This window comes from Rhinoderma darwinii, chromosome 12 (genome assembly GCF_050947455.1).
Source record: "Rhinoderma darwinii isolate aRhiDar2 chromosome 12, aRhiDar2.hap1, whole genome shotgun sequence".
In the NCBI taxonomy this organism is placed as follows: Eukaryota; Metazoa; Chordata; class Amphibia; order Anura; family Rhinodermatidae; genus Rhinoderma; species Rhinoderma darwinii.
Window position 1 is genome coordinate 32825264 of NC_134698.1, and position 26598 is coordinate 32851861.

Below are 26598 nucleotides of genomic sequence, written 5' to 3' on the forward strand. Positions count from 1 at the left end.
ATATAAATGGTCATAACTTGGCCAAAAATGCTCGTTTTTGAAAAAAACAAAACGTTCCTGTAATCTACATTGCAGCGCCGATCTGCTGCAATAGGAGATAGGGGTTTGAAAATCTGGTGACAGAGCCTCTTTAAGAAGTACATCTAATCCAGCAGAAAAAAAAAGCCCTCATACAGCTATGTCGATGGAAAAATAACAAAGTCATAGCTCTTTGAATGAGACTATAAAAAAAAGGAAAAAAATAGCGGTCATTAGGGCCAAAAATAGGCTTCATTCACATCTGCGTCAGGGCTCCGTTCATGGGTTCCATCTGACCTTTCTGTCAGGGGAACCCATGGACTGAATCCAAACGGAAACCTATAGATTTCAATGGTGATTGATCCGATGCAAATGGTTTCCGTTTGTCATCATTGTGTACGGGTTCTGGCGCTTTGACAGTCGACTACGGTATTGATTCCGTCCGAACGATGGAACCCTTACACAATGGAGACAAACGGAAACCATTTGCACTAAATCCGTCACCATTGAAATCAATGGTGATGCAAACGGAAACAGTAACAGCAAACCGTTTGGACTGACGGAACCCATGAACGGAGCCCTCTGGGTATGTGCACACGATAACTGCATTTATGTCTGAAATTACGGAGCGGTTTTCAGGAGAAAACAGCTCCTGAATTTCAAACGTAATTGCATGTACTGGCGTTTTGAGGGGCGTCTTTTACGGATGTAATTTGGAGCTGTTCTTCATTGGAGTCAATGAAAAACGGCTCCAATTACGTCCCAAGCAGTGTCCTGCACTTCTTTTGACGAGGCTGTAATTTTACGCGCCATCTTTTGACAGCGACGCGTAAAATGACAGGTCGTCAGCACAGTACATCGTAAGACCCATTGAAAGTAATGGGGAGATGTTTGCCGAGGTATTGGAGCCGTTTTTTTCCAGACGTAATTCGAGGCGTAAAACGCCTCCAATACGTCTAAAAATAGGCCGTGTGAACCCAGCCTTATGCAGATGTAAACGAAGCCATAGTGAGTTTGACACTCAGAATGTTTTTATGACAATGCGGACCCAGAGTCGCAATCATCACCAACACATTTACAAAGCAGCCAACAACTTAAACATATTTCCCATGAACCATGTAAGTGATTACCAGACATATAGTGCAATACAAGGTAAAAATCATGATGGAAAAACAGGATTGTGCAGAAATTTGAATACACTTTCTTACCGTGCTACTACTAAAAACTGATCTATCTGTTTGTCTGTAAGTGGGTTGCTTGCCTCCCAAACTTTTGTCTCAAGGAAAGCTTGGTCTCTACCATCTTCTACACCTGTAGAGAATAAAATAGTGTATTAAATCATAAAAACTGCTGTGTTAGTATTCTAGTCGGTCCATATTATTACAGTCATACCTAAAAACACCCCAGTGCTCAAGGCTAGGTAATATATATCAATCATTCCTGGTTGACACGTCTAAGGTTAGTACGTGGCTCCCCTCTCTGGTTTCTAGGTCAGCATTCAGTCGCATGAGTTGAAATACAAATGAGGCAGATTTTAAAGTGTAAATATGCCTTTCAAGGCGTCAATGGGTTTGGATAGCCACGTTCCTCGACTGAAGAGAATACACCTAAACAGACTAGTTCAAAAATCCAAAAGGATCACAGTAGGAGTGAAAACAAAATAAACATTATCAAATAAAACATTGAAAAAACAAGACAACATTGACACATTAAATGGTATAACACTGGGTGAAGCTGCTACTGAAAAAGATTTGGGATATTGGTGGACAGTACATTTACCTTTAGCAACCAGTGCCAGGCAGCTGCTGCCAAGGCAAATAAAATCATGGGATGCATCAAAAGAGGCATAGATGCTCCTGAGAAGAACATCGTTTTGCCTCCATACATATCACTAGTCAGATCACACATGGAATATTGTGTACAATTTTTGGCATCCGTGTATAAGAAGGACATGGCTGAACTAGAACGGGCGCAAAGAAGGGCGACAAAGATAATTAAAGGGAATGGGTGGATTGCAGTACCAAGACAGGTTATCAAACAGATGGGGATTCTTTACACTAAGAGCAGTGATACTATGCAACTCTCTGCCACAGGATGTTGTGATGGTGGATTCTTTGAACAAGTTCAAGAAAGGCCTTGATGTCCCATGAAAAATATAATAATATTACAAGTTATGAGTACTAGATTCTGGAGATGGGATATTGATCCAGGGATTTATTCTGATATTTGAATTCAAGGAGGAATTTTTCCCCTAATGAGGCAATTGGCATCAACCTCATGGGTGTTTTGCCTTCTTCTGGATTAACACGGTAGGATTATAGATTGGACTTGATGAAACGGTGTCTTTTTTCAACCTTAACGACCATAATAGAAATAACAGTAAGAAATATTGCAATCTTAAAAAGTCATGGTATAAGGCCTTATTCACACGAACGTGTCCATTTTGGGCGCGTTGCAGTTCCGTGTGTCATAAGTGTTTGGTGCGTGGCTGCGTGATTTTCGCGCATATGCCATCCTTATGACACGCGGTTTTGAAGTTTAGAAACTGCAATAAATGAGGCGCTTTTATTTTTTCCTTCATTTATTTAACTGTAGCGCGAATCACGCGCGACACACGGAAGTGCTTCCGTGTGCTGTGCGCGATTTTCACGCACCCATTGACTTTAATAGGTGCGTGAAGCACGAAAAACGCTCAAGTATAGGGCATGTCATGAGTTTTACACAGCGGACACACGCTGCGTGAAAATCACGTAATGTCTGAATGGCCCCATTGACTTACATAGGTCCGCGCGATGCGCGTGATTTTCACGAGCGTATCACGGACGTTAAATACGCTCGTGTGAATAAGCCAGACGAAGGCCCCAGGGCCGAAACGCGCGTCGGGGTTGATGCCAGACAGTGTAGATCGTGACATGGGTAAGGTGCTCTAATTTAGAGTTATCACAACATAGGCTTCCTTTGCCTCTTCTTGTTCTACCCTCCCATGTTCATTCATTTATTGGTTTACTTACTATTGGATTTATTTGGCTGCTGTGTTTGCATCCTCTGCATTTAGCTTCAAGTACTTTTTTGTGATCTTTACTAAATATATATAGCCGCAAGGTACTATGCATCACCGCTTTGTCCTTTCAATATCGATATAGTATCTTCTATATACATCCTGTGCATTGTATTTGCACACATCACTGTCTGGCATTTATTCACACTGTGGCAATCATCTCTAAAAAAATCATATGTGTTTTCGGTTATCTTTTTACAATTGTTTCAATAAAATGTTCACTTTTTAATTGATTCTCGGTGTGTCTTCACCGCTACCACCATGCTTACTATGGGCTTGTAAGCCCTGCCTTTCTCCTTTAGATTTCATATACCAACAGGGATATTTATTCATAACATATATATATATATATATATATTACTTTGGGGACTATGAATTGATCAAATTTGCTACTTTGGTGTTCTCCATATAGGCAGAGTACGCTCGTGTGAATAAGTCCTAACTATTTAATTCCATTCCGAGTAGCCAATTATCGCCATTTGCTCACTTCTCAACAATCATAATAATAACTGGTCAGTGTGAAGAACGATTAGCGGTAACAATTTTTAATGATTAAAAACAAACAAAATATCAGTGCACGTGTGGGCACCTAAAAAAGGCAGCTCTATAGAAATAAAACAATAGTAAGGCTATATATAGTGTGGTGGTACACAAGAAATCCAAGCCACGCTCTATGTCAGAAGACGGAAGTACAGAACGGTCACCTTAAAACAAAACTAATGTGTGTCATAATTTTTATCATAATTGCTTAAATGAAGAAAAAAAAAATAAGCAACATATGGGTTTATATAGGATATTATGTAAATGGACAGAACCATGAAAAACAATCCTTTTTCATCCCAATGTCTAATAGATTCATTAGGGTATGTTCACACGGCAACGCCAATTACGTCGGAAATTACAGAGCTGTTTTCAGGCGAAAACAGCTCCTGAATTTCAGACGTTTTGACATGTGCACGCGTTTTTCGCGGCGTCTTTTACGGACGTAATTGGAGCTGGTTTTCATTGGAGTCAATGAAAAACAGCTCCAATTACGTCCCAAGAAGTGACATGCACTTCGAGGCGGGCGTCTTTTGACAGCAGCGCGTAAAAAAAAAGCCTGTCTGCACAGAACACCGTAAGATCCATTGAATTCAATGGCCAGATGTTTGCAGACGGTTTGGAGACGTTTTTTGGGCGTAATTCTAGGCGTAAAACGCCTGAATTACGTCCATAAATAGGGTGTGTGAACATACCCTAACTGCTAGGGTAGGGCTGAACAAAACCCAGGAGCCAGATAGCCACTGGAAGACTGAACTACAAACCACATAAGACACAAATAAAAAAACAAAAACAAGAAGGGGGAGTTCACACATTTTTTGACGCGGAAACTGCGCCAGAAAAGCCTCGCATTGATTTTCAAAGCGACATGACCGATCTTCGGGCGTTTATGTCTCTGACATCCCATTGACATCAAAGGGAGGCAGAGAAAGCGGTTTTTGCCCGCGGCGCTCAATGGCCCTGGCCGAAAAATGCGGAAAACCGCGTGCAGGCAGATCAAAATCTGCTTCAAAAAATCCGCCTGCAAAAAAAACTGTGTGAACAGGGCCAAACTCTGCAGGCAGCACTAAGCCAGGCTTAGATAACAATGTGCAGCAAACAAATGCTTCCCCTATCTGCATTTTTATTATGCCACTTATGATTTACAAATACAAAGCTATGACCATGAAGGTTAAACTTAGTTTTTCCATGTAAATTTATTGACCTCCGAAACTAGAAGAGAGTTCTAAAACTGCCCACCTGGCAGAATTACCAGCTGTCGGCAAGTCACTGTATTTTGGCAAAAAACAGACAAACTATCAAATTGAAAAACTTGAGGGCGCACAAGGGAAATTCATGATAACCACATATTAATATAAATTCTTTCATTAAAAGCAATTATTACCTTCTTCTAGTAGATCTGTAATGTCAGCCTGGTATCTGTTGCCAACACGGATTTCTCCTTTATCTGCCAAAAGTGTCTTCTGCTGTGGATCATACACTAAGGAGTAAAAGAAAAAATCCTACAAAAAAAAAGGAAAAAAAACAAAAAAGTATAAGAGGAGGGGGGTATGGGACCAAAAAAATAATTTAAAAAAATGACTACTACTTTTACTATTCTGGTCCCTGATTTCACTTCCTAAAATGGTCCAACAAAATGACAGCTGGAACCTACTAGCTGCTAGCACTTTCAAGAAGGAGCTGCCTGGCACACAAAAGGGCACGGGTAGATGTGGCTGGGTCACCAAAGTGGGGACAGAGTTCTGATTGATAGAACGGTATAGCTAGCTACAAAGTATGAAAATCAAGACACCCCCTATGCCCCCCCCCCCCCCACTATAGGTTCCTCTGCATAAAGTGTCATGGATAGTTAAGGAGGACCTGTCACCTCTCCTGACATGTCTGTTTTATTAAATACTTGTATTCCCCATAAAATCATGGTGCCGAGCCTCTTTTCTTAGAATTCTGCGTTGTGCCATTCCCCTGTTATTCCTCCTGGATTTAGATGAATAAATTGACAACTGGGTATCACCATTCCCGGGGTCAAAATGGGCTTGTCCCTACACAGTAATACTGTAAGCACTGATTGGACAGTGTCCGATTGTGTAGAGACACGCCCCCAAGTTGTAACACCCAGTTGTCAACATATTCATACACTTCTATAAGGAATAACAGAAGAATAGCACAAATCGGAGTTCTAAGAATAGATTCTCCAGAATTGTCATTTTAATGGGGAATACTTTAGTTATTATGGGAAACTATTTACTAAAACAGACTCGTCAGGAGAGGTGACAGGTCCTCTCCAAAACACATAAAACACAGCCTATACTGCGGATTAAAGCTAAAAGGAGAAAATATAAAAAAATGTAAAAAGAAACATACTAACATTACCAACCTCTCTTTCCAAGTACGATTTTAAGGACTCCGTTTCATTTAATAGTGTAACGCTGCATTTGCCCCTGAGAATTAAGAAAAGGAAGACATTTACTTACAGAACTGAAAACTTTTCACATACATTTGTAACACAAGCAAATGAATCAGAGCACTGCCTGCAATACTCGATGGCACAAAGGAGTTGTCTGCAGGCTAATATCATACATGACATTGTTGTGTTCTTGCACTACACTGAATGGTCACTTTATTAAGGACACCTGCCCTTTTACGATTGGAGCTTCTGTGTATGGAAATTAGACACGTGACCCCGGGGTGCAGCATAAAATCAAGTGACCTAGTTTCCCGTGGATCAGTTTCAGTATGAATCCACATTATAATAAGAAAATTTTGCGATCTGATTGACTTTGAAAAAAGCATGGACATCGGTGCCAAGAAGCCGGGACCAGTATTTAAAAAACCACCGCGTGGGGTTTTCTTAAGCAATAGTGTCGAAAGTATACAGAGAATAGTGTGATTGAAGAAAAACATCCAGTGAAAGGGGATCCGTAAACAACTTGTCAATGAAAGGGGTCAGAGGAGGATGTCCAGAATCGTTCCGAAGAACGGCCAGTGTACTGTCAAGCAAATTGAAGCCGAATACAACACTGGTGCTACAACCAACACGTGTTTAGGATAGAAGGACGGACTAAGACTCTGTTGACATCTGCGATGGGGTCCCGTTCTGACGTTCCGTCTGAGGTTTCCGTCAGAGCGGGACCCTGAGCAGACACCGACGGAAACCAGAGGTTTCCGTCTCCATTGATTTCAATAGTGACGGAGCCGGTGCCCGTGGTTTCCGTTTGTCTCTTTTGTGCACCGGACCCATCGTTTTGCCAGAAGCAATAGAGAAAAAATAGCGTAGTCGACTACACTACTGCTTCCGGCAAAACAACTGATCCGGTGCACAAAAGAGACAAACGGAAACCAGGGGCACCGACTCAGTCACCATTGAAATCAATGGTGATGGAGACGGAAACCTCTGGTTTCCATCGGTGTCAGTTTGTGCCTGCTCAGGGTCCCGTTCTGACGGAAACCTCTGACGGAATGACAGAACGGGACCCCAACGCAGATGTGAACAGAGCCTAAAAACTGCAGACAATCAGTATGAGGGCCATTGGAAAACAGAAAGGCAAGAAAATTGGATCACTGAGCAGTGGAAAAATATCGCCTGGCCAGAAGAATCCAGATTGCTGTGGCACCATTCTGATGGGAGGGTCAGGATTTGGTACAAGCAGCTTGAATCTAACTCTCCTGGTCAGGTGTGAAAAGTTCAGGCTGGTGGAGGTGGAGTGATGGTCCAGGGAATGTTTTCTTGGCACACACTGGGTCCTCAGATACCTGTAGATGGACGTTTGAACAGTAGGCATTACCTAAGCATTGTGCCTGACCAAGTTCATCCCTTCATGGAAGCTACAGAAGGACACTTTACCGGCAACTGCGAGAAGCTATCCTGTCCGCATGGGCCAATATTCCTTAACAACAATTTCAACACCTAGTGGAAATCTATGCCGTGACTAATTGTTGCTGTTCTGCAGGTCAAAGGTGGTCTAATGCGCTACTTGATGGGTGTCTAATAAAGTGGTCATTGAGTGCAGAAAAGTAAAGCCATCCCCAGTGACATGAAGCCTAAAGGTTTATTCCCTAGTTGACCCAAACTTTTTTTATTATTTAATATGTTACATATTAATAACTAATTTTTACCCAATTTTTACCCTATTTTATTTTTTTTAATAAATGGGTGTTTCTATCACTCTTCACCAGCAAGTGGTGCTGTAATAAAATCACAGTGCTGCTTGGTGTATGTGCGTGCCCCCGAGCCTGCTATTATACAGCATTCATAGCAGCATCACTCTCTTACAGAAGTCCCACCGAGCGCTTCAACGATTAAAATCATATATAATGAAACAATTATAAGTTTAGGAAGGTACTTACAGAGTCAAGACAATGTGTTCGTTCCAAAAGACTCACAAAATGATCTCTATATTACAATATAGAGAGAACATGGGTGGAGCAAGTGTGTGGCATCTGATAAGAGTCACGACTCTTATAAGAGGTATGCCGGCAAGACAGTGCGCACGCGTCGGGAATGCGCGCTCACGCTATAGAAGAGAGGAGAAAAGGGAGAAGTGCGCAGGCGCGACAGAATGAAGGAAACGGCGGTGGTGGTCGCTCCCATAGAAACGACCGGCACAACGAAACTAATGACATGCGCTATAGAGAAGGGCGTATCTTACAAACGCTGCACTACAGAAAACAGAAGGTATTTAGAAAGACATTTTTCTTTACATTTCTAGGGCTTTGAACATTGAACTTTATGTTGGGAATAACCTTTTAAGATCATCAACTATTAGGAGTCTAAAGTAATTTTAAATCCACCTTCTCTTTCATTAGAGGCTCAGAGGCTGTTCTTCTTGCTTTACACTGCAGCTCTGCCTGTTCAGATTGTTCAGATCAACTTAACTGAATTGTCTAGTAAGGTCTGTTTTGATGTAAGGCTTGAATTTACGTATTAGTTGCTATCCAATTATTCACTTTTAGTTACGTCACCAGATAGAATAATCAGAGTGAAAACGTGTACGTGATGTTTTGTAGTCCCCCCGTCTGTCCCCCCCCCCACTATTTTATAGGACAGAAAGGAAGTACATGGACAGCCGATTTCCAGAGATGGCCTTACATGCACTAAAGAAAATGAGGCTCAATAAGGGGGAAATCTGGAAATTTATGTACGACAAACCTCAACCATTACTCTATAAAGCAGACATACCTGTATACCCAAATAGTATTGCACGATGCATCGAAATATCGATACTATTTAGATGCCGTGCACCCTCAAATGGTTTGATACCTTTAATTCATGTATTTCGATACTAAGCAGTGCAGCCGCACAGCTTAGTATTGTAACACATGAACGTAGGTACAGCGGGGCTGCTGCAGTGTAATACAGTCATTGCCCTGCTCCTGACGAGTGCGTGTGCGCGGTCAGCATGAGGTGCACTGAAGACAGAGAAAATGGCGGGCGCACTGCAAAACACAGTCCTGTTCTGTCGTCACTTACGGTTAGGAGCGGTGAAATTACTATTACACAGCCGTAGCCCCGCTCTAACGGCGGAGATCAGAGAAACCTCTCATGTCTGCCGCTGTTCAGTTGAATGCTGCGTTTAAAGCCGACTGCAGCATTGAAGGGAGGGTGCCCTCAAGGGACATACCATATATGTGCAGACATCCCAGGGTCCATTGAAGGATATAGATATATGCCAGTACATGAAAGTTTAAAAATAAAGTAATGCTAAATTTAAAAAAAGACATTTTTTACAATAAAAGTCTCAATACATAAAATACACACATTCGGTATTGTCGCAAACCCAAGAACAAATTTATAGCGTCATTTATGAGGTTTACACTGTGAAAAAATAAAATAAAAACTGCTTTCTTTCACTTATTGATGTGAGGAACGAGGTATTATGAATTTTGAACCTCCATGTGCTTCACATTAGTAGTAATTAACCCCATCATGTATCTCACACATTAACCCAATGTAGTCCATTATGACTGAGGAACATGATGGGGTTAATTACTATTCATGTGAGGCACATGGAGGTTCAGAATTCATCACACCATGCGCCTCACATCAGAAAATGGAAGAACTTTTTATTTGTGGTTGTTGGCAAAGTATCGTTTTGGTATCGAGTATCACAATACTACACTAAGGCCTCATTCACACGACAGGGTCCGAGTGTCGGCCGGGAAAATCGGCCGTTTTTGGCCGATTTTCCCGGCCGGTTTGCATCCGTTCCGATTCCGTTCTGGGCCGAGTTGCCGTTTTTACCGGCCGATTTGCATCCGTTTTTTTCCCTGTCCGTTTTAAAATCGGATGAATTTCATTTAAATTTGTTGCCACACACAGCCCTTTGTAGATAATCCCACAGCCCCCCTGGTAGGTGATGCCACCCAGCCCCCTGGTAGGTGATGCCACCCAGCCCCCTGGTAGGTGATGCCACCCAGCCCCCTGGTAGGTGATGCCACACAGCCCCCTGTAGGTGATGCCACACAGCCCCCTGTAGGTGATGCCACACAGCCCCCTGTAGGTGATGCCACACAGCCCCCTGTAGGTGATGCCACACAGCCCCCTGTAGGTGATGCCACACAGCCCCCTGTAGGTTGCACCCATCCCCCCCTTCCAGGAGAAGTCACTGACTTCAATGTCCATATATGGACAGTGTAGTCACTGACTTCTCCTGAAGAGGAATTCCCTGCCACAGGTCGGGAATTCCGCTTCAGAAGTGAGTGACGTCACTGTGTCCATATATGGACAGTCTAGTCACTCACTTCTCCTGTAGCGGAATCCCCGGCCATAGAGTCGGGGATTCCGCTGCAGAAGTGAGTGACTTCGCTGTGTCCATATATGGACAGTGCAGTCACGCACTTCTCCTGTAGCGGAATCCCCAATCCCCGGCCGGGGATTGGGGATTCCGACTCCTACAGCGAGCAATAAAAGACCCTCCTCCTCCTCCTCCTCACATGCACTCTGCACTGTGAGGAGGAGGAGAGAGAGTGCGCGAGCGACGGTAGACCCGGCCATCACTCGGGACACATTCCGGTGATGGCCGTGTATTACCCGGCCCCATAGACTTCTAGCGGCCGAAAAAAGGGTATGTCCTATTTTTGACACCCGGTTTACCCGGCCGTCAAAAAATCGGTCGTGTGAATAGCCCCATTAGGGGTCTATTATTCCTAATGCAGCCGGGTGCCGGCCGATTTATGAACGGCCGGCACCCGGCCGGGAAACTCTGTCGTGCGAATCCCGCCTAAGTATCCGTATCGAAGTCCAAATTCTGGTATTGTGACAACCCTATACCCAAACGCCCAGGTACTGTAATTTTATTAAAAATAATTAAAAATGTGTACAAAAAAAATAAATTGTACTGCAGGATTAAATGTGGGTCGAGAAGAGAATGTGATTATTTAGTTATTGGTACATAGAGATTTTTACTGTAAAATGACAGTGGTGAAACTCTCACTAGAAGATAATACATGTTTTATAACATTTCATTAGATTTACAGTTCCTTATGAATAATTCCATGTTCTCATATTTAATTGGACCACGGTGCTCCGAACACCACCCAGTAAGTTGTGAACTTCCTGAGAACTGCTGCTACAACTAGAAGGTAGTATATGTACGCAACTGTATACTGCTCCTATACTGGTATACAACTGCATATGGATTAGATCCACTAATGTAGGAAGCGGTCTTCCACATCTGTACAGAGGAACTTCACTTCTTCGTAGCTTAAACATAATAAAATATTCCGATTTAGATCGAATGTATTATTCAAACACTTTATAAGACCTAAGGCCCCATGCACACGACCGTAAAATTCATCCATATTTACGGACCCATTCACTTCTATTGCCAACGGAAACCTTCCCATATATTTGCGGGAAGGTGCCCGTACCATAGAAAGACTGCTTCCATACTTTATATGGGCCGCCAGTGATTACGTGAATGACAGCACAGCGCGATCCTGACTGGAGGCAATGTCTATTCACTCTCAAGACACTTTGGTAAAGTAACTGTGGGAGTATGTGACATCACAGCGTGATCTCGCGAGATCACTCTGTGCTGTGAGTAAGGATGGAAATGAATGGAGAGAAGTGTATGCCACGGATTGGTCAGCGTCCTACACTTCTCTTTACAACGCCCACTTGGTCAAAAGTTAAAATACGCCCAGTTGAGCATTAAGAAATGAATTAGCATAAATCTAAAATGGTTCATAACTTGCTCAAAGATTATAATTTTTCAAAATAAAAATCAGATTAGGTAGGAAATAGGGTACCTATAATCTGGTGACAGAGCCTCTTTAAGGCTCCAATAAATTAGTAAATAAAAAATATGCGGTTGTGCAGGCCAGAGGGGAACATTTGTTCTGTTACAAAAAGCGATTTATCAAGGCCCTAAAATTAGAGAACCAGGAAGGAGAGGGCCCAAACAGATCTGCTGGAAGCGAGGGTGCCCGTATTATACTAGGACAACACTTCCCAGCAAAATTCCCAAAAGTGCAAAGGTGCGGACCAAAAGGGGGATAAGGAAGAACGTTTATCAGTGAAACACTGGCCTGTGCATAAAGGATTGCTTAACAGCATAACACACATCTATGGATTATTTTATTTTTTTACCCCATTATTATACCACCTGACTATGCTCCCTATGTACTCTGCCCAGCTTAAATGTACCCCCACATTATAAACTGAAATACCAGTAATACTCAAAACAAAAACTACTACCAAACAAAATTCATGCTCCAAAAGCCAAATGGTGATCCCTCCCTCATAAACTCTACAGTGTGCCCAAACAGCAGTTTACTTCAAGATATATGGCACCGCCAAACCCGGGAGAACCCTTTTAACTATTTTTTTTTGGGGGGGGGGGGGTGTCTCCCGTGGAATAAGCTGGGAAAGACATATTTGCCACTGAATTGCCGTATCTGGGGAAAGATTGTCATTTTTACTTTTGACCATCCGCAGCGCATTCATTTAGGGAAAAGACCCATGGGGTGAAAAAGCTCAATACGCCCCTTAATAAATGCCTTGAGGGGTGTAGTTTCCAAAATGGGGTCACTTCTCAGGGGTTTCTTTAATTATTTCACATCAGAGCCTCTGCAATTGTGAACCAATACTTTGTAAGTCGCCAAATTAGGCCTCAATTTCGCATGTTACTTTTTCACTCCTGAGCCCCGTCAAATGTCCATGTAAAAGATTAGTTCCGCATGTAAGGCGATTCTAAAACCTAGAAACACAGAATAATAATTAATTAGAGAGCTGTCGTGTTATGGTGGCATGAGCTGGGCACCACATATTGGCATTTCTATGGAAAAAAATCTAATTTTTACTCTGCAACATCGAGTGCATACTAATTCTGCAAAACACCTGCGGGGCTAACATGCTCACTTCACCCCTAGGTGAATACCTTGAGGGGTGTAGTTTCCAAAATGGGTTTACTTCTGGGGGAGTGGGGGGAATTCCACTGTTTTGGTCCCACAGGGGCTTTGCAAATGCTACATCGCGACCAGAAACCAATCTGCACTCCCAAAACGAAATGGCGCTCCTCCCCTTCTGAGCCCAGCCGTGTGCCCTAAAAGCAGTTTATGACCACATATGGGGTATTGCCGTACTCGGGAGAAATTGCTTTACAAATGTTGGGGTGCATTTTCTCCTTTATTTTTTTAGAAAATGAAAAATTTTGAGCGAAATCTACGACTTAGGTCTTATTTACGCAAGCGTGTTCAACGACCGTGTGATGGCCGTTGAAACAACGGCCGTCCCACGGACCTTTGTAATTCAATGTGGCTGTTCACGTGAAGGGTCTGTGTGAAAATAGGACATGTCCTATTTTTCCATGCATCCCTCCATAAACTCATCTATGGGAGATGTGAGACATCGCGTCCCGCAGCGCCGAGCACGGATGCACCTCAGGCGTGAGAAACTGCCGTTTTTCACGTCCAAGGTTCGCAACGCTCGTGTAAATAATGCCCCATTGGAAAGAAATTTACGTTTTATTATCACTGCCTAATTAAAATAAAATCTATGAAACATCTGTGAGGTCAAAATGCTCACTATAACCCTGGATAATTTTTTCAAGGAGTGTAGCTGTGGGGTGGGGGGATTCCACTGTTCTGTCCCCTTAGGGGCTTTGCAAATGCGACATGGCTTCCGCAAACCATTCCTGCTGAATTTGAGCTCCAAAAGTTAAAATCGCTCTTTCCCTTCTAAGCCCTGCCGTGTGTCCAAACAGCAGCTTGTGACCACACGTAGGGTAGTGTTTTATTCTGGAGAAATTGCTTTACAAATGTTGCGGTGCTTTTTCCCCTTTAGTCCTTGTGGAAATGAGAAAAAAAAAAAATAGCGAAACCTACATTTTCTTTGAAATAATGTAGATTTTTATTTTCACAGCCTACTTCCAATAATTTCTGCAATAAACCTGTAGGGTCAAAATGCTCACTATACAGCTAGATAATTTCCTTGAGGTGTGTAGTTTCTAAAATGGGGTCACTTTTGGGGGATTTCCACTGTTTTGGCACCACTACAGCTCTTCAAACATGACATGGTGCCTAGAATACATTCTAATAAAAAGGAGGTCTAAAATCCACTAGGTGCTCCTTTGCTTCTGAGGCCTGTGCTTCAGTCCAGTAGCACACTAGGGCCACATATGGGATATTTCCTAAATCTGCAGAACCAGGGCAATAAATATGGAGTTGCGTTTCTCTGGTAAAACTTTGTGTTACAAAAAAAAATAAAAAAATGGATTAAAAATACTTTCTATTTCCAGACGGAGGGAGTGCCCCCTTGTTTTTTGAGGGGGTTTTACATGGAACAGGATTTCACCATATTTTTTGTATGTGCCATTCATATATTTATATAAGTTAATCATGTCCCCCCTTAGTAGTCTTTCTTTCAAGGCTAAATAGGTTTAGTTCTTTTAATCTTTCCTCATAACTTCCATTCTCCATTCCCCTTATTAGCTTCGTTGATCTTTGTATTTTTTCCAACTCCAGGGCATCCTTTCTATGAACTGGAGCCCAGAACTGGACTGCATATTCTAGATGAGGCCTCACTAATGCTTTGTAAAGTGGTAATATTACATCCCTGTCCCGTGAATCCATCCCTTTTTTAATACACGACAATATCTTGCTGGCCTTTGAAGCATCTGATTGACACTGCATGCTGTTATTTAGTTTATGATTTACAAGTACACCCAGATCCTTCTCAACAAGTGACTCCCCCAGTGTAGCTCCCCCTATGACATATGATGCATGCAGGTTGTTCGTACCCAGGTGCATAACTTTACATTTATCTACATTAAACTTAATCTGCCAAGCGGACGCCCAAACACTCCGTGAATTGCAAGCGGATTTAAACAAACTAACATCTTCCATAGTCTGAACATTACTACATAGCTTGGTGTCATCTGCAAAAATAGAAATCGTGCTATTAATCCCATCCTCTATATCATTAATAAAATAGTTGAATAATAGTGGTCCCAGCACTGAACCCTGGGGTACACCACTTATAACCAGGGACCATTCAGAGTAGGAATCATTGACCACAACTCTGGATACGGTCCTTGAGCCAATTCTCATTCCAATTACAAACTGTACTTTCTAAACCTATAGTCCTTAATTTACCCATTAGACGTTTATGGGGGACAGTGTCAAATGCCTTTGCAAAGTCCAAAAACACTATATCCACAGCGGCCCCTCTGTCTAAGCTTCTGCTCACCTCTTCATAAAAACAAATCAGGTTGGTTTGACAACTTCTGTCCTTATTAAAACCGTGCTGGCTGTCACTTATAATACTATTTATTGTCACATAATTCTGTATATAGTCCCTCAATGCCCCTCAAACATTTTCCCCACAATTAATGTTAAGTTAAAGGTCTATAATTACCCAGCGAAGACCTAGAGCCCTTTTTGAAAATAGGAACAACATTTGCCCTGAGCCAGTCCCTTGGCACATTACCAGTCACGAGAGAATCTCCAAATATTATGAAGAGGGGGACAGAAATAACTGAACTAAGCTCCTTAAGAACTCTAGGGTGTAACCCATCTGGTCCTGGGGCCTTCTGTACGTTTATTTTATTTAATTTAGCTTGCACCATATCTACATCCAATTCAGTATATCAACTGATATATTAACAGCACTGGCACCGGCTACATCAGCTGCTCTTTCTTCTGCTGTATATACAGAGCTAAAGAACCCATTTAGTAACTCTGCCTTCTCTTGATCCCCTGTGACCAACTCCCCATTCCTACTATCTAGGGGTCCTACATGTTCAGACCTTGGCTTTTTTGCATTTATATGCTTGAAGAATTTTTTGGGATTTGTTTTACTATCCTTGGCCAGCTGCCTTTCATTTTGATTTTTACTGATTTTATTACGCTCTTTATAATTTACAAAGGCTACAGCTGTACTTTTTCAAATGCCCTTTTTTTTGTCATGTATTGCCCTTTTTACAGAAGGTATAAGCCATGTGGAGTTTAATTTTAGTCGTTTATACTGGTTACCTATAGGAATACATTTTGCAGTATAATTACCCAAAGTAGATTTGTATCATTTGTACCATTATTTGACATTAGTTCTTCCCAGTCTCTATCCTGAATTGCAGCCCTCATCCTGGGGAAATTGGCTCTTAAAATTAACCCCTTCCCTCTTTGGCCACTTTTGACCTTCCTGACAGAGCCTCATTTTTCAAATCTGACATGTTTCACTTTATGTGGTAATAACTTCGGAATGCTTTTACCTATCCAAGCGAGTCTGAGATTATTTTCTCGTGACACATTGGACTTTATGTCACTGGCAAAATTTGCCCGATATATTCAGTGTTTAATTGTGAAAAACACCAAAATTTAGCGAAAAATTGCAAAAATTTGCATTTTTCTCAATTTAATTGTATCTGCTTGTAAGACAGGCAGTTATACCACACAAAAATGTTGCTAACTAACATTCCCCATATGTCTACTTTAGATTGGCATCGTTTTTTGAACATCATTTTATTTTTCTAGGACGTTACAAGGCTTAGAACTTTAGCAGCAATTTCTCACATTTTCAAGAAAATTTCAAAATGCTATTTTTACAGGGGCCAGTTCAGTTGTGAAGTGGCTTTGAGGTTCTTAGATATTAGAAACCGCCAATAAATCACCCCATTTTAAAAACTGCACCCCTCAAAGTATTCAAAACAGTATTTAGAAAGTTTCTTAACCCTTTAGACATTGCGCAGTAATTAAGGCAAAGTAGAGGTGAAATTTACAAAGTTCATTATTTTTTTGCAGAAATTTATTTTGAATCCATTTTTTTTTGTACCACAGAAGGTTTTACCCAAGAAATGCAACTCAATATTTATTGCACAGGTTCTGCAGTTTTAGGAAATATCCCACATGTGGCTTTAGTGTGCTACTGGACTGAAGCACCGGCCTCAGAAGCAAAGGAGCACCTGGTGGATTTTGGGCCTCCTTTTTATTAGAATATATTTTAGGCACCATGTCAGCTTTGAACAGGTCTAGTGGAACTAAAACAGTGGAAACCCCCCAAAAGTGACCCCATTTGGGAAACTACACCCCTCGAGGAATTTATTTAGGGGTGTAGCAAGCATTTTGACCCGCCAGTTTTTTTGCAAAAAATTTTGGAACTAGGCCATGAAAATGAAAATCTACATTTTTTCAAATAAAATGTAGGTTTAGCTAATTTTTTTAATTTCCACAAGGACTAAAGGAGAAAAAGCACAATACCCCACATGTGGTAATAAACGGCTGTTTGGACACACGGCGAGGCTGAGAAGGGAAAGAGCGCCATTTGGCTTTTGGAACTCAAATTTAGCAGGAAGAGTTTGCGGAGGCCATGTCACATTTGCAAAGCCCCTGAGGGGCCAAAACAGTGGAAGTCCACAACAAGTGACCCCATTTTGGAAACTACACCCCATGAGGAAATTATCTAGGGGTATAGTGAGCAGTTTGACCCCACACGTGTTTTACAGAACTTATTGGAAGTAGGCCGTAAAAATGAAAATCTACATTTTTTCAAAGAAAATGTAGGTTTAGGTATTTTTTTTTAATTTCCACAAGGACTGAAGGAGAAAAAGGAGTAAATGTGACTTTTTGATCACTTTTTATAGCATTTTTTGGAAGGAAATGTGACCTAAAAACAAAGATTCTGGCATTGTTTTTCATGGGTTTTTTTTTTTACGGCGTTCACCGTGCGGGATAAATTACGTAATTGTTTTGCGGTTTGGGTCGTTACGGACGCTGCGATACCAATTATGTATAGTTTTTTTAATTTTTACTGTTTTTCCCATAATAAAAGACTTACTATGGGAAAAAAGTCAGTTTAGCTTTATTTTTATTTGAAATGTGTGTGTTTTTATTGTTTTACCAGATTTTTATTAACTTTTTTGACTTGTCCCACTAGGGGACATGAGGGCCTGATGCCCTGATCGCTACTCTAACACACTGCACTACATATGTAGTGCAGTGTATTAGCGCTGTCAGTTATTCACCGACAGCAAGCCCATGAGGACGCGCCGCAGGCGGGTCCTCATCGGCTCCCGTACAAGGCAGACTCGGACGCCATTTTCTAGCGTCCGATTGCCACAGCAACCCAGCGATTGCATCACTGGGTTGCCAGTCGGGTGAAAAACCTATAAGATGCTGCGCTCTATTGAGCGCAGCATCTGAGGGGTTAATCAGCCGGATCGGAGAATAGCTCCGGTCCTGGCAGTTACAGGAGGGTGCCAGCTGTATAATACAGCTGTCACCCCGCGGTGATGGTGCCGGCTCTGCTTCTGAGCCCGCACCATCACTGCGACGTAACTGTACTGCGCTTTGCGGGAAGCACCTCCCGACAGCGCCGTACATGTACGGCGGATGTCGGGAAGGGGTTAAGTATTTTTTCCCTCCCAGCCTGTATTTGTTTTTTACAGTATAGGTAAAATGTAACTATAGTTTTCATGAACATTGACATACCCAACAAGCTCTGAATTATTAGAAATGACCAGATCCAACAGAGCTTCACCTCTAGTTGGGTCTTCCACAAACTGGCCCATAAAATTTTCCTGCAACAGGTTGAGGAAATGTCTCCCCTTTGCAGTTGAAGCCGAACCATGACACCAATTAATATCCCGGTAATTAAAATCTCCCATTATCACTACAGTACCCGCATGTGCAGCCCGCTCCATCTGTTTATATAGCTGACCTTCCATCTCCTCAGTTATATTGGGGGGTCTATAGATTACACCAAAAGTAATTTTTTCAGTGTTCACCTCCCTTTTATAATTCCACCCATAAGGTTTCTACCTCCTCACAATCTTCACCCTCTAATGTCTCATTCACACTCGCCTTCATATCGCTTCTCACATACAGACATACACCACCGCCTTTCCTATTCGTCCTGTCTTTCCGAATAGTAACGTCCTAGAAAAATAAAAGAATGTTCAAAAAAACCGATGCCAGCATAAAAGTAGACATATGGGGGATGTTAATTAGCAATTTTATGTGGTATAACTGCCTGCCTTACAAGAAGATACATTTAAATTTTGAAAAATGCTGATATTTGCAATTTTTCACCACATTTTGGTGTTTTTCACAATTAAATTCTAAATGTACCGAGCAAATTTTAGCAGTAACAAAGTCCAATGTGTCACGAGAAAACAATCTCAGAATTGCTTGGATAGGTAAAAGCATTCAAAAGTTATTACCACAAAGTAACACGTCAGATTTGAAAAATGAGGCTCTGTCAGGAAGGTCAAAAGTAGCCTTGAGGTGCTTTTGAGTTATTATCCATTTGGACTGTGAAACTATGTCCTATTAATTCTGCAACATTTAACTAAATCTGAGCAGAAAGTCTCGCTCTATATATGGTAGTCGTCCCTCCCCGTAATCCTTGTACAAGTTCGTCTTAGTTTCATCCGTTCAAAGAACGGTGTTCCAAAACTGGGTGTTTGCTAGAAAATATCTAATAAAACAAAAATAAAGTCTAATCTGGCCTTTCTGTTCTTGAGTGTTAACCCCTTAATACCGAAGGTGTTTTAAGCCTTAGTGACCAGAGCAATTTTCGCAGTTTTGCTATTCACAGATGTAACGCAGTATAACTCTGTATGTGTTTTATGTATCGATGTGAAATTTGCACTGTTTTCTTGGGACATGTAGTGCTTCCTTTTTGTGGTATATATGTATAGGTAACATTTTTGTTACTTTTTTTTATAGCTGTGGAAAGACAAAAAAAAAAAGAAAAATGTTGATTTTATATCATTTAAAATGTAACAGTTTGAAATTAAAAGTAATTGTATCATACAAATGTATTGAAATATATTCTTTCGTTTATCCTGAACATAAGGACACCTGACTTGGAGGTGTAGTTTATTTTTTTTGACCAGAAATAAAAGTATAAAAAGACAAGTTTTTTCAATTGCGCACTAAAATGTCTTAATTTCGTTTTTTACACCATGGTATTAATGTATGGGTAATGGACTTGAAGTCCAATAAATAATGGTAAAAAAAACATTGTGCTCTACAAACTAGACACTCTAAAGGTCTATTTTTAGCAGTTCAATTTTTGTTTTAACCCTTCACACTTTACAGAATTTGTCCAAACTTGGGCCAAAAAAATTTAAATTGCATCTTTTTTTTTTTACAAAAGTGGCACTTTTCTTAAGCCATTTCGAAACACCATATGACATACTGGTAAAAGTGACACCTTTCCACATTCTGCTACTTCTCCCGTTCATAAACTCTAAAGGCAGATGTGTAGCATGTACCGCTCTCACAGAGCATGTAGATTTTAACCCCATATTTTGCTCTCTTTGAGGGGATGTACTGGCGGAATGAGAGCCTTTGTAACTCATCAGCGATTCATCCACCGCTAGGTTTTTTTCGTGGTTTTACACCGGCATAAATGACTCCTCCAAAATCTTTATCAGGGGCCTTATTTTACACAGGCGGCCACGGCCTGGGTCACTACGGGGGGGGGGGGGGGATGTGGCTGTCATTAAAATGAAGGAAGCGCATTAGCACCTCATATCTGCTTCTGGTCATAATGGCTGGAAAAACAGGTGTGGCATGTGTAGGGCTTGTTGACCAATATGACCTTGTTCATGTGGCATGTGTAGGGCTTGTTCCCTAACCCCATGTTGAGGATGAGCCCAAAATTATTATTATTTTTAAGTTTGCCAGTATTTGTGGGGTGCCACTGCTTTGCATAGGAGGACGTTGGCTTTTCAGTAAGGAATTAGCGAGCATACAGATTGGTTTGGTTAACAACCAGCTCCAATAGTTCATCTGTAATGAATATATTTTTTAAATCGAGGGCTGTAAAGTTTTCCACATTTAATATTTATCCCTGGTGTGGCAATAAATTCTGGGATATTAGGGGAAAATGACTCTGTGGGTACCCACTCCATATATCCTGGGGGAATAGAGTGGGCCGTGTTTTGTGGTACTTCTGCGACATGCCCTGTGCTTGTGGACTCTGCAGCGACACTTGAATTGCAGAAAGCGTATCACTGTCAGACAACATTTCTACCTCGGACGCGGTTTCTGCATCACTTTCATCCGAGTCAGAAATGAACATGGGGTTTGCCTCTTCCACCGTGAACCTTCTATGGGCCATTGTAATTACACACACGTACGACAAAGACTATAACCAGACGCACACGCAGACAAATGTATTATTTTTTCTTAACTTTTTTTTTTGTTCACACAAAAATGCACGGCCGTCACAAAAGCACGCTTCACAAAACACTGATGACGAACAAACACGTAGACATACATATATACATATATATATATATTTATTTTTTTTACACAAAAAAAAAATAATACACAGACGTCACACACGTACGCTACACAAAAACCCTAGGCTAACCCTAGACTAAACCTAGACTAAACCTAGGTTAACCCTAGACTAAACCTAGAATAACCCTAGACTAACCCTAAGGGCACGCCCACACGTGGTGGAATTGCTGTGGAATTCCACTGTGGACAGTCCGCAGTGAAATTCTCCAGCGGCCGTTTTTTTAAATTTGTTTCTATACATTTTTAGGAAAGTTAGTTCAGCTGCGGTGCAGAATTTTCAGTCCGCAGCATGCACTGTCTGTTGCGGAGAAAAAGTGGAATTTCACTGTGGATTTCAGCCTTTGCAATGCAAAAACTGAAATCTGTGGCAAGTCCGCTGTGTTTTCTGCAACGTCTGAATTACCTGTCAAATATGCAAATGTCGGTGCAGATTAGTTGTGTAATTGCCCCAAATCTGCACCAACATTTGCAGCGGAATAACTCCGTCACGTGTGAACGTGCCCTAAGAATAACCCTAGCCTAGGTATACAATTGAAGTTTATATATTAGATTTTTTGTCATTTAGTGTCTTTGTTGTCACAGAAATTCTCTCTCTGTCTCTTCTCATACAAAGTAACAAGTGTGAGGAGAGAGAGAGAGAGACAGGTAGGAGAAACACTTCGTTTTTCATTTTGTGATCACTGTGAATGGTTCTCACAGTGATCACATGAACGGAGACCACTGTTATTGGGCTCCGATCATCACTCTGAAACCAATCCTGTTGCTAACAGCCTCGGCTTCAGAGGCAGATTACCCGATGACCGGGAAAACCGCTCCAATGCGGCCCCCTCCCTCCCAAACCATTCAGATGCGGCACCTGCTATTCACTGCCGCATCTGAGGGGTTAAATACGATCGGAGACCACTGCTAGTGGTCTCTGATCGTTGCCCTGAAGACCGAGGCGGTCCTCAGCAGCACCCCGCACGATGCGGGGAAAGTTCTTCTGAAGTGCCGACGTGAAAAGCCGACACTTCAGAAGAACTACCCCGTTTGGCCGACGTAAAAACACTATACGCCGGTCGTTAAGGGGTTAACAGTGGTTTGAATCTAGAGATAAAGCCTTTGTATTTATATTTATGAAGACGTCTCGTTTCTAGACTTTGAACAATGATAGTGTTGCTGATCTCTCCAGTGTGTTTCTTCTGTCTAAGGACGTACCAAATTGTTCATTTGGCCACTCCAAAACTTTCTGCTATATTTCGCATAGGTTTGTTCAGTATTTTCAGCCTAATGATGGGCTCCTTCACTCGCATGTACAACTCTTTGGACTGTAAATGTCTATCAGTTTGTTTGGTGCAACTCTCTAATTACTTTTTATCGAAAATGTTTACTTTTTAGATAAAGCTGCTCTGTATACAAGATACAAAGCAACTGTATCTTGCGCTGAAACCTGTATCCATCAGATCAGCGACACTGACTGGTTCAGTGTCAGCGGGTCCTGCGTGTCTCGGACACACAGGATCCACCTGTTATCGGTCGCACCTGCGACACACAGGACCCGCTGTCACTGAACCAGTCAGTGTCGCTGATCTGATGGATACAGGTTCCAGCGCAAGATACAGCTGCTCTGTATACAGAATACAAAGCAGCTGTATTTAAAAAGTAAACATTTTTAATAAAACGTAATTTACAAAGTTGCACCAAACACATTGATACATTTTTCTTTTTAAAAAAAATACACTTTTTAAAGGTGTTCATAGCCTTTAAACCTCTTGAATTGAAGCTCAAAAGTCTCCACTTCAATCCCACCTTCATTGCTTTGTTTCAGATCCATTGTGGTGGACCTGCTAAAGAAACATTTCTACCATTTTATGTTATGGATCTCCTTTTTCGCGACATATTCTTCTACTATACTTGTCCATGTTGATCTAAGTGAAAACATTCTTACTCACCTTATATGTGTAGCTGGTAAGGATTCAAGCTGTCTAGAAAGAAACAGCTCTCTGTGCCGTAACTGGTGCTTTAATTTTTCAGGTAAATCCACCATTTCAGGATTCTCCATTTCTTCTTCCATTTCCCCTGAAAAAAATGTGGAATGGCTCTTATTTTGAGATACGGAACTTAGTGAGGAGGGCGCCTGTGGATATCCATAGTTAAACTTACTTTCAGGAACATCTTATGACGGCAAGAACATTTTGTTTTGTGGCTACTAGTTGTGCTCAGTGGTGGTTTTATCACATACATGGCATGACATTAGAACAAGAAAGGATTCAAGACCTATCCTAAACCTATAACCCAAGAATAAGATGTCCGATAGCCACAAATATTACAACACAGACCTCCTGCATCTCACATACAAGTCAGATGTGAAGCGTTATTGATATCAGCAAGGGTTTCTCAATATCACTAGCAGCTGGGGTGTCTATTCTACGTGTCGCCTCCATATGCAGGATACACCCTCAATAGTAGTGAAGTGTATCTACACACAACGTTGGTACTGCTGCCTTGAAGCACAGGAGATCTAAGTTGAAATATAAGGCTTCGTTCACATCTGCGTCAGGGTTTCGTTGTGAGGTTCCGTCTGAGCTTTCTGTCAGATCGGAACCTTGATTAACCCCTTAATGACCAGCCTATTTTAGACCTTAATGACCAGGCTATTTTTTACGTTTTCCCATCGTCGCATTCCAAGAGCTATAACGTTTTTATTTTTGCGTCGACATAGCTGTATAAGGTCTTGTTTTTTGCGGGACAAGTTGTATTTTTTAATAGCACCTTTTTTAGGTACATATTATTTATTGATTAACTTTTATTAACTTTTTTTTGGGGGGGGGGGATAGAAAAAAAAATAAAATCGGACATTTCGCCACTTTTTTGGGTCCTGAATCTATGCCGTTTAACGTGTGGTATAAGTAACACAATAAGTTTATTCAGCGGGTTGTTACGATTGTAACGATACCAAATTTGTATAGTTTTTGTATGTTTTACTACTTTTACACAGTAAAAACACTTTTTTTTCAAAATTATTTGTTTTTGTGTCTCCATATTTGAAGAGCCGTAACGATTTTATTTTTTTCGCCGATGCAGTTGTATGAGGGCTTTTTTTTATTGGTACCATTTTGGAGTAGATGCGACTTTTTGATCACTGTTTAATCACATTTTTTTAAAGTCAGGATTCACAGAAAACAGCAATTTTTCCGTGTTTTTTTTTTTACGCCGTTCACCGTGCGGGTTAAGTAATGTAATAGCTTTATAGTCGGGGTCGTTACGGACACGGCGATACCAAATATGTGTAACTTTTTAACTTTATTTTGGTTTTTTAATAGTAATGCCGTTTGTAAGGGGAAAAAGTGGGTTTTTCATTTTTTTTTCACATTTTCTTTTTATTAACTTTACATCCTTACATAGTTACATAGTTAGTACGGCTGAAAAAAGACACATGTCCATCAAGTTCAACCAAGGGAAGGGAAAAGGGAAGGAAAAATTTCTACACATAGGAGATAATATTTTTTTGTTCTAGGAAATTATCTAACCCTTTTTTAAAGCCATTTACTGTCCCTGCTGTGACCAGCTCCTGCAGTAGGCTATTCCATAGATTCACAGTTCTCACTGTAAAGAAGCCTTGTCGCCTCTGCAGCTTGAACCTTTTTTTCTCCAGACGGAGGGAGTGCCCCCTTGTTTTTTGAGGGGGTTTTACAAGGAACAGGATTTCACCATATTTTTTGTATGTGCCATTAATATATTTATATAAGTTAATCATGTCCCCCCTTAGTCGTCTTTTTTCAAGGCTAAATAGGTTTAATTCTTTCAATCTTTCCTCATAACTTAAATTCTCCATGCCCCTAATTAGCTTCGTTGCTCTTCTTTGTATTTTTTCCAACTCCAGGGCATCCTTTCTATGAACTGGAGCCCAGAACTGAACTGCATATTCTAGATGAGGCCTCACTAATGCTTTGTAAAGTGGTAATATTACATCCCTGTCCCGCGAGTCCATGCCTCTTTTAATACACGACAGTATCCTGCTGGCCTTTGAAGCAGCTGATTGACACTGCATGCTGTTATGGAGTTTATGATTTACAAGTACACCCAGATCCTTCTCAAAAAGTGAATCCGCCAGTGTAGCTCCCCCTAGGACATATGATGCATGCAGGTTGTTGGTACCCAGATGCATAACTTTACATTTATCTACATTAAACTTCATCTGCCAAGTGGACGCCCAAACACTTAGTTTGTTTAAATCTGCCTGTAATTCATGAACATCTTCCATAGTCTGAACTATATTACATAGCTTGGTGTCATCTGCAAAAATAGAAATAGTGCTATTAATCCCATCCTCTATATCATTAATAAATAAGTTGAATAATAGTGGTCCCAGCACTGAACCCTGGGGTACACCACTTATAACCGGTGACCATTCAGAGAAGGAATCATTGACCACAACTCTCTGGATACGGTCCTTGAGCCAATTCTCAATCCAATTACAAACTATATTTTCTAAACCTATAGTCCTTAATTTACCCATTAGGCGTCTATGGGGGACAGTGTCAAATGCCTTTGCAAAGTCCAAAAACACTAAATCCACAGCGGCCCCTCTGTCTAGACTTCTGCTCACCTCTTCATAAAAACAGATTAGGTTAGTTTGACAACTTCTGTCCTTAGTAAAACCGTGCTGGCTGTCACTTATAATGCTATTTATTGTCACATAATCCTGTATATAGTCCCTCAATAGCCCCTCAACTTTCTTAAACTATTTTTTTTACTTTTTTACTAGTCCCACTAGGGGACTTCACTATGCGATCCTCCGATCGCTATTATAATACACTGCAATACTTTTGTATTGCAGTGTATTACTGCCTGTCCGTTTAACACAGACAGGCATCTGCTAGGTGATGCCTGCGGCATGATCTAGCAGGCATTTATTACAGGCAGACCTGGGGCCTTTATTAGGCCCCCGGCTGCCATGGGAGACACAGACACTCGGCGATCGTATCGCCGGGTGTCGGTGGGATGAGAGGGAGCTCCTTCCCTCTCTCCAAAACCACTCAGATGCGGTGCTCGCTATCGAGAACCGCATCTGAGGGGTTAAACGGGTGAGATCAATACTAATATCGATCTCACCCGGCAGAGCAGGGACGCTCCAAGCCCTCAGCTGCCTCTGGCAGCTGAGAGCAGGGAGATTTGACAACTCCCTGCTCTGTTCACCTATTCCGATGCCGCGACGTAAAAAGTCTATGGCATCGGAATAAGGCTCGTTAGTG

At 41.4% G+C, this 26598-nt stretch overlaps 1 protein-coding gene across 11 annotated transcripts in view; it reads right to left on the bottom strand.

Moving 5' to 3' along the window:
* Positions 1-26598, bottom strand: part of MTA1 (metastasis associated 1) — a 329558-nt gene that overhangs the window by 234997 nt on the left and 67963 nt on the right. For 8 of the 11 annotated variants that reach the window (XM_075844191.1, XM_075844183.1, XM_075844190.1 and 5 more), the window contains exons 4-7: positions 23296-23422; positions 5982-6054; positions 5001-5118; positions 1227-1329 (exon numbers count right to left, since the gene is read on the bottom strand). In XM_075844191.1, coding sequence (XP_075700306.1) covers positions 1227-1329; positions 5001-5118; positions 5982-6054; positions 23296-23422 — 421 coding nt within the window. The remainder of the gene's footprint in view (positions 1-1226; positions 1330-5000; positions 5119-5981; positions 6055-23295; positions 23423-26598) is intronic. The other 3 variants (XM_075844182.1, XM_075844187.1, XM_075844188.1) reach the window with 1 other exon arrangement.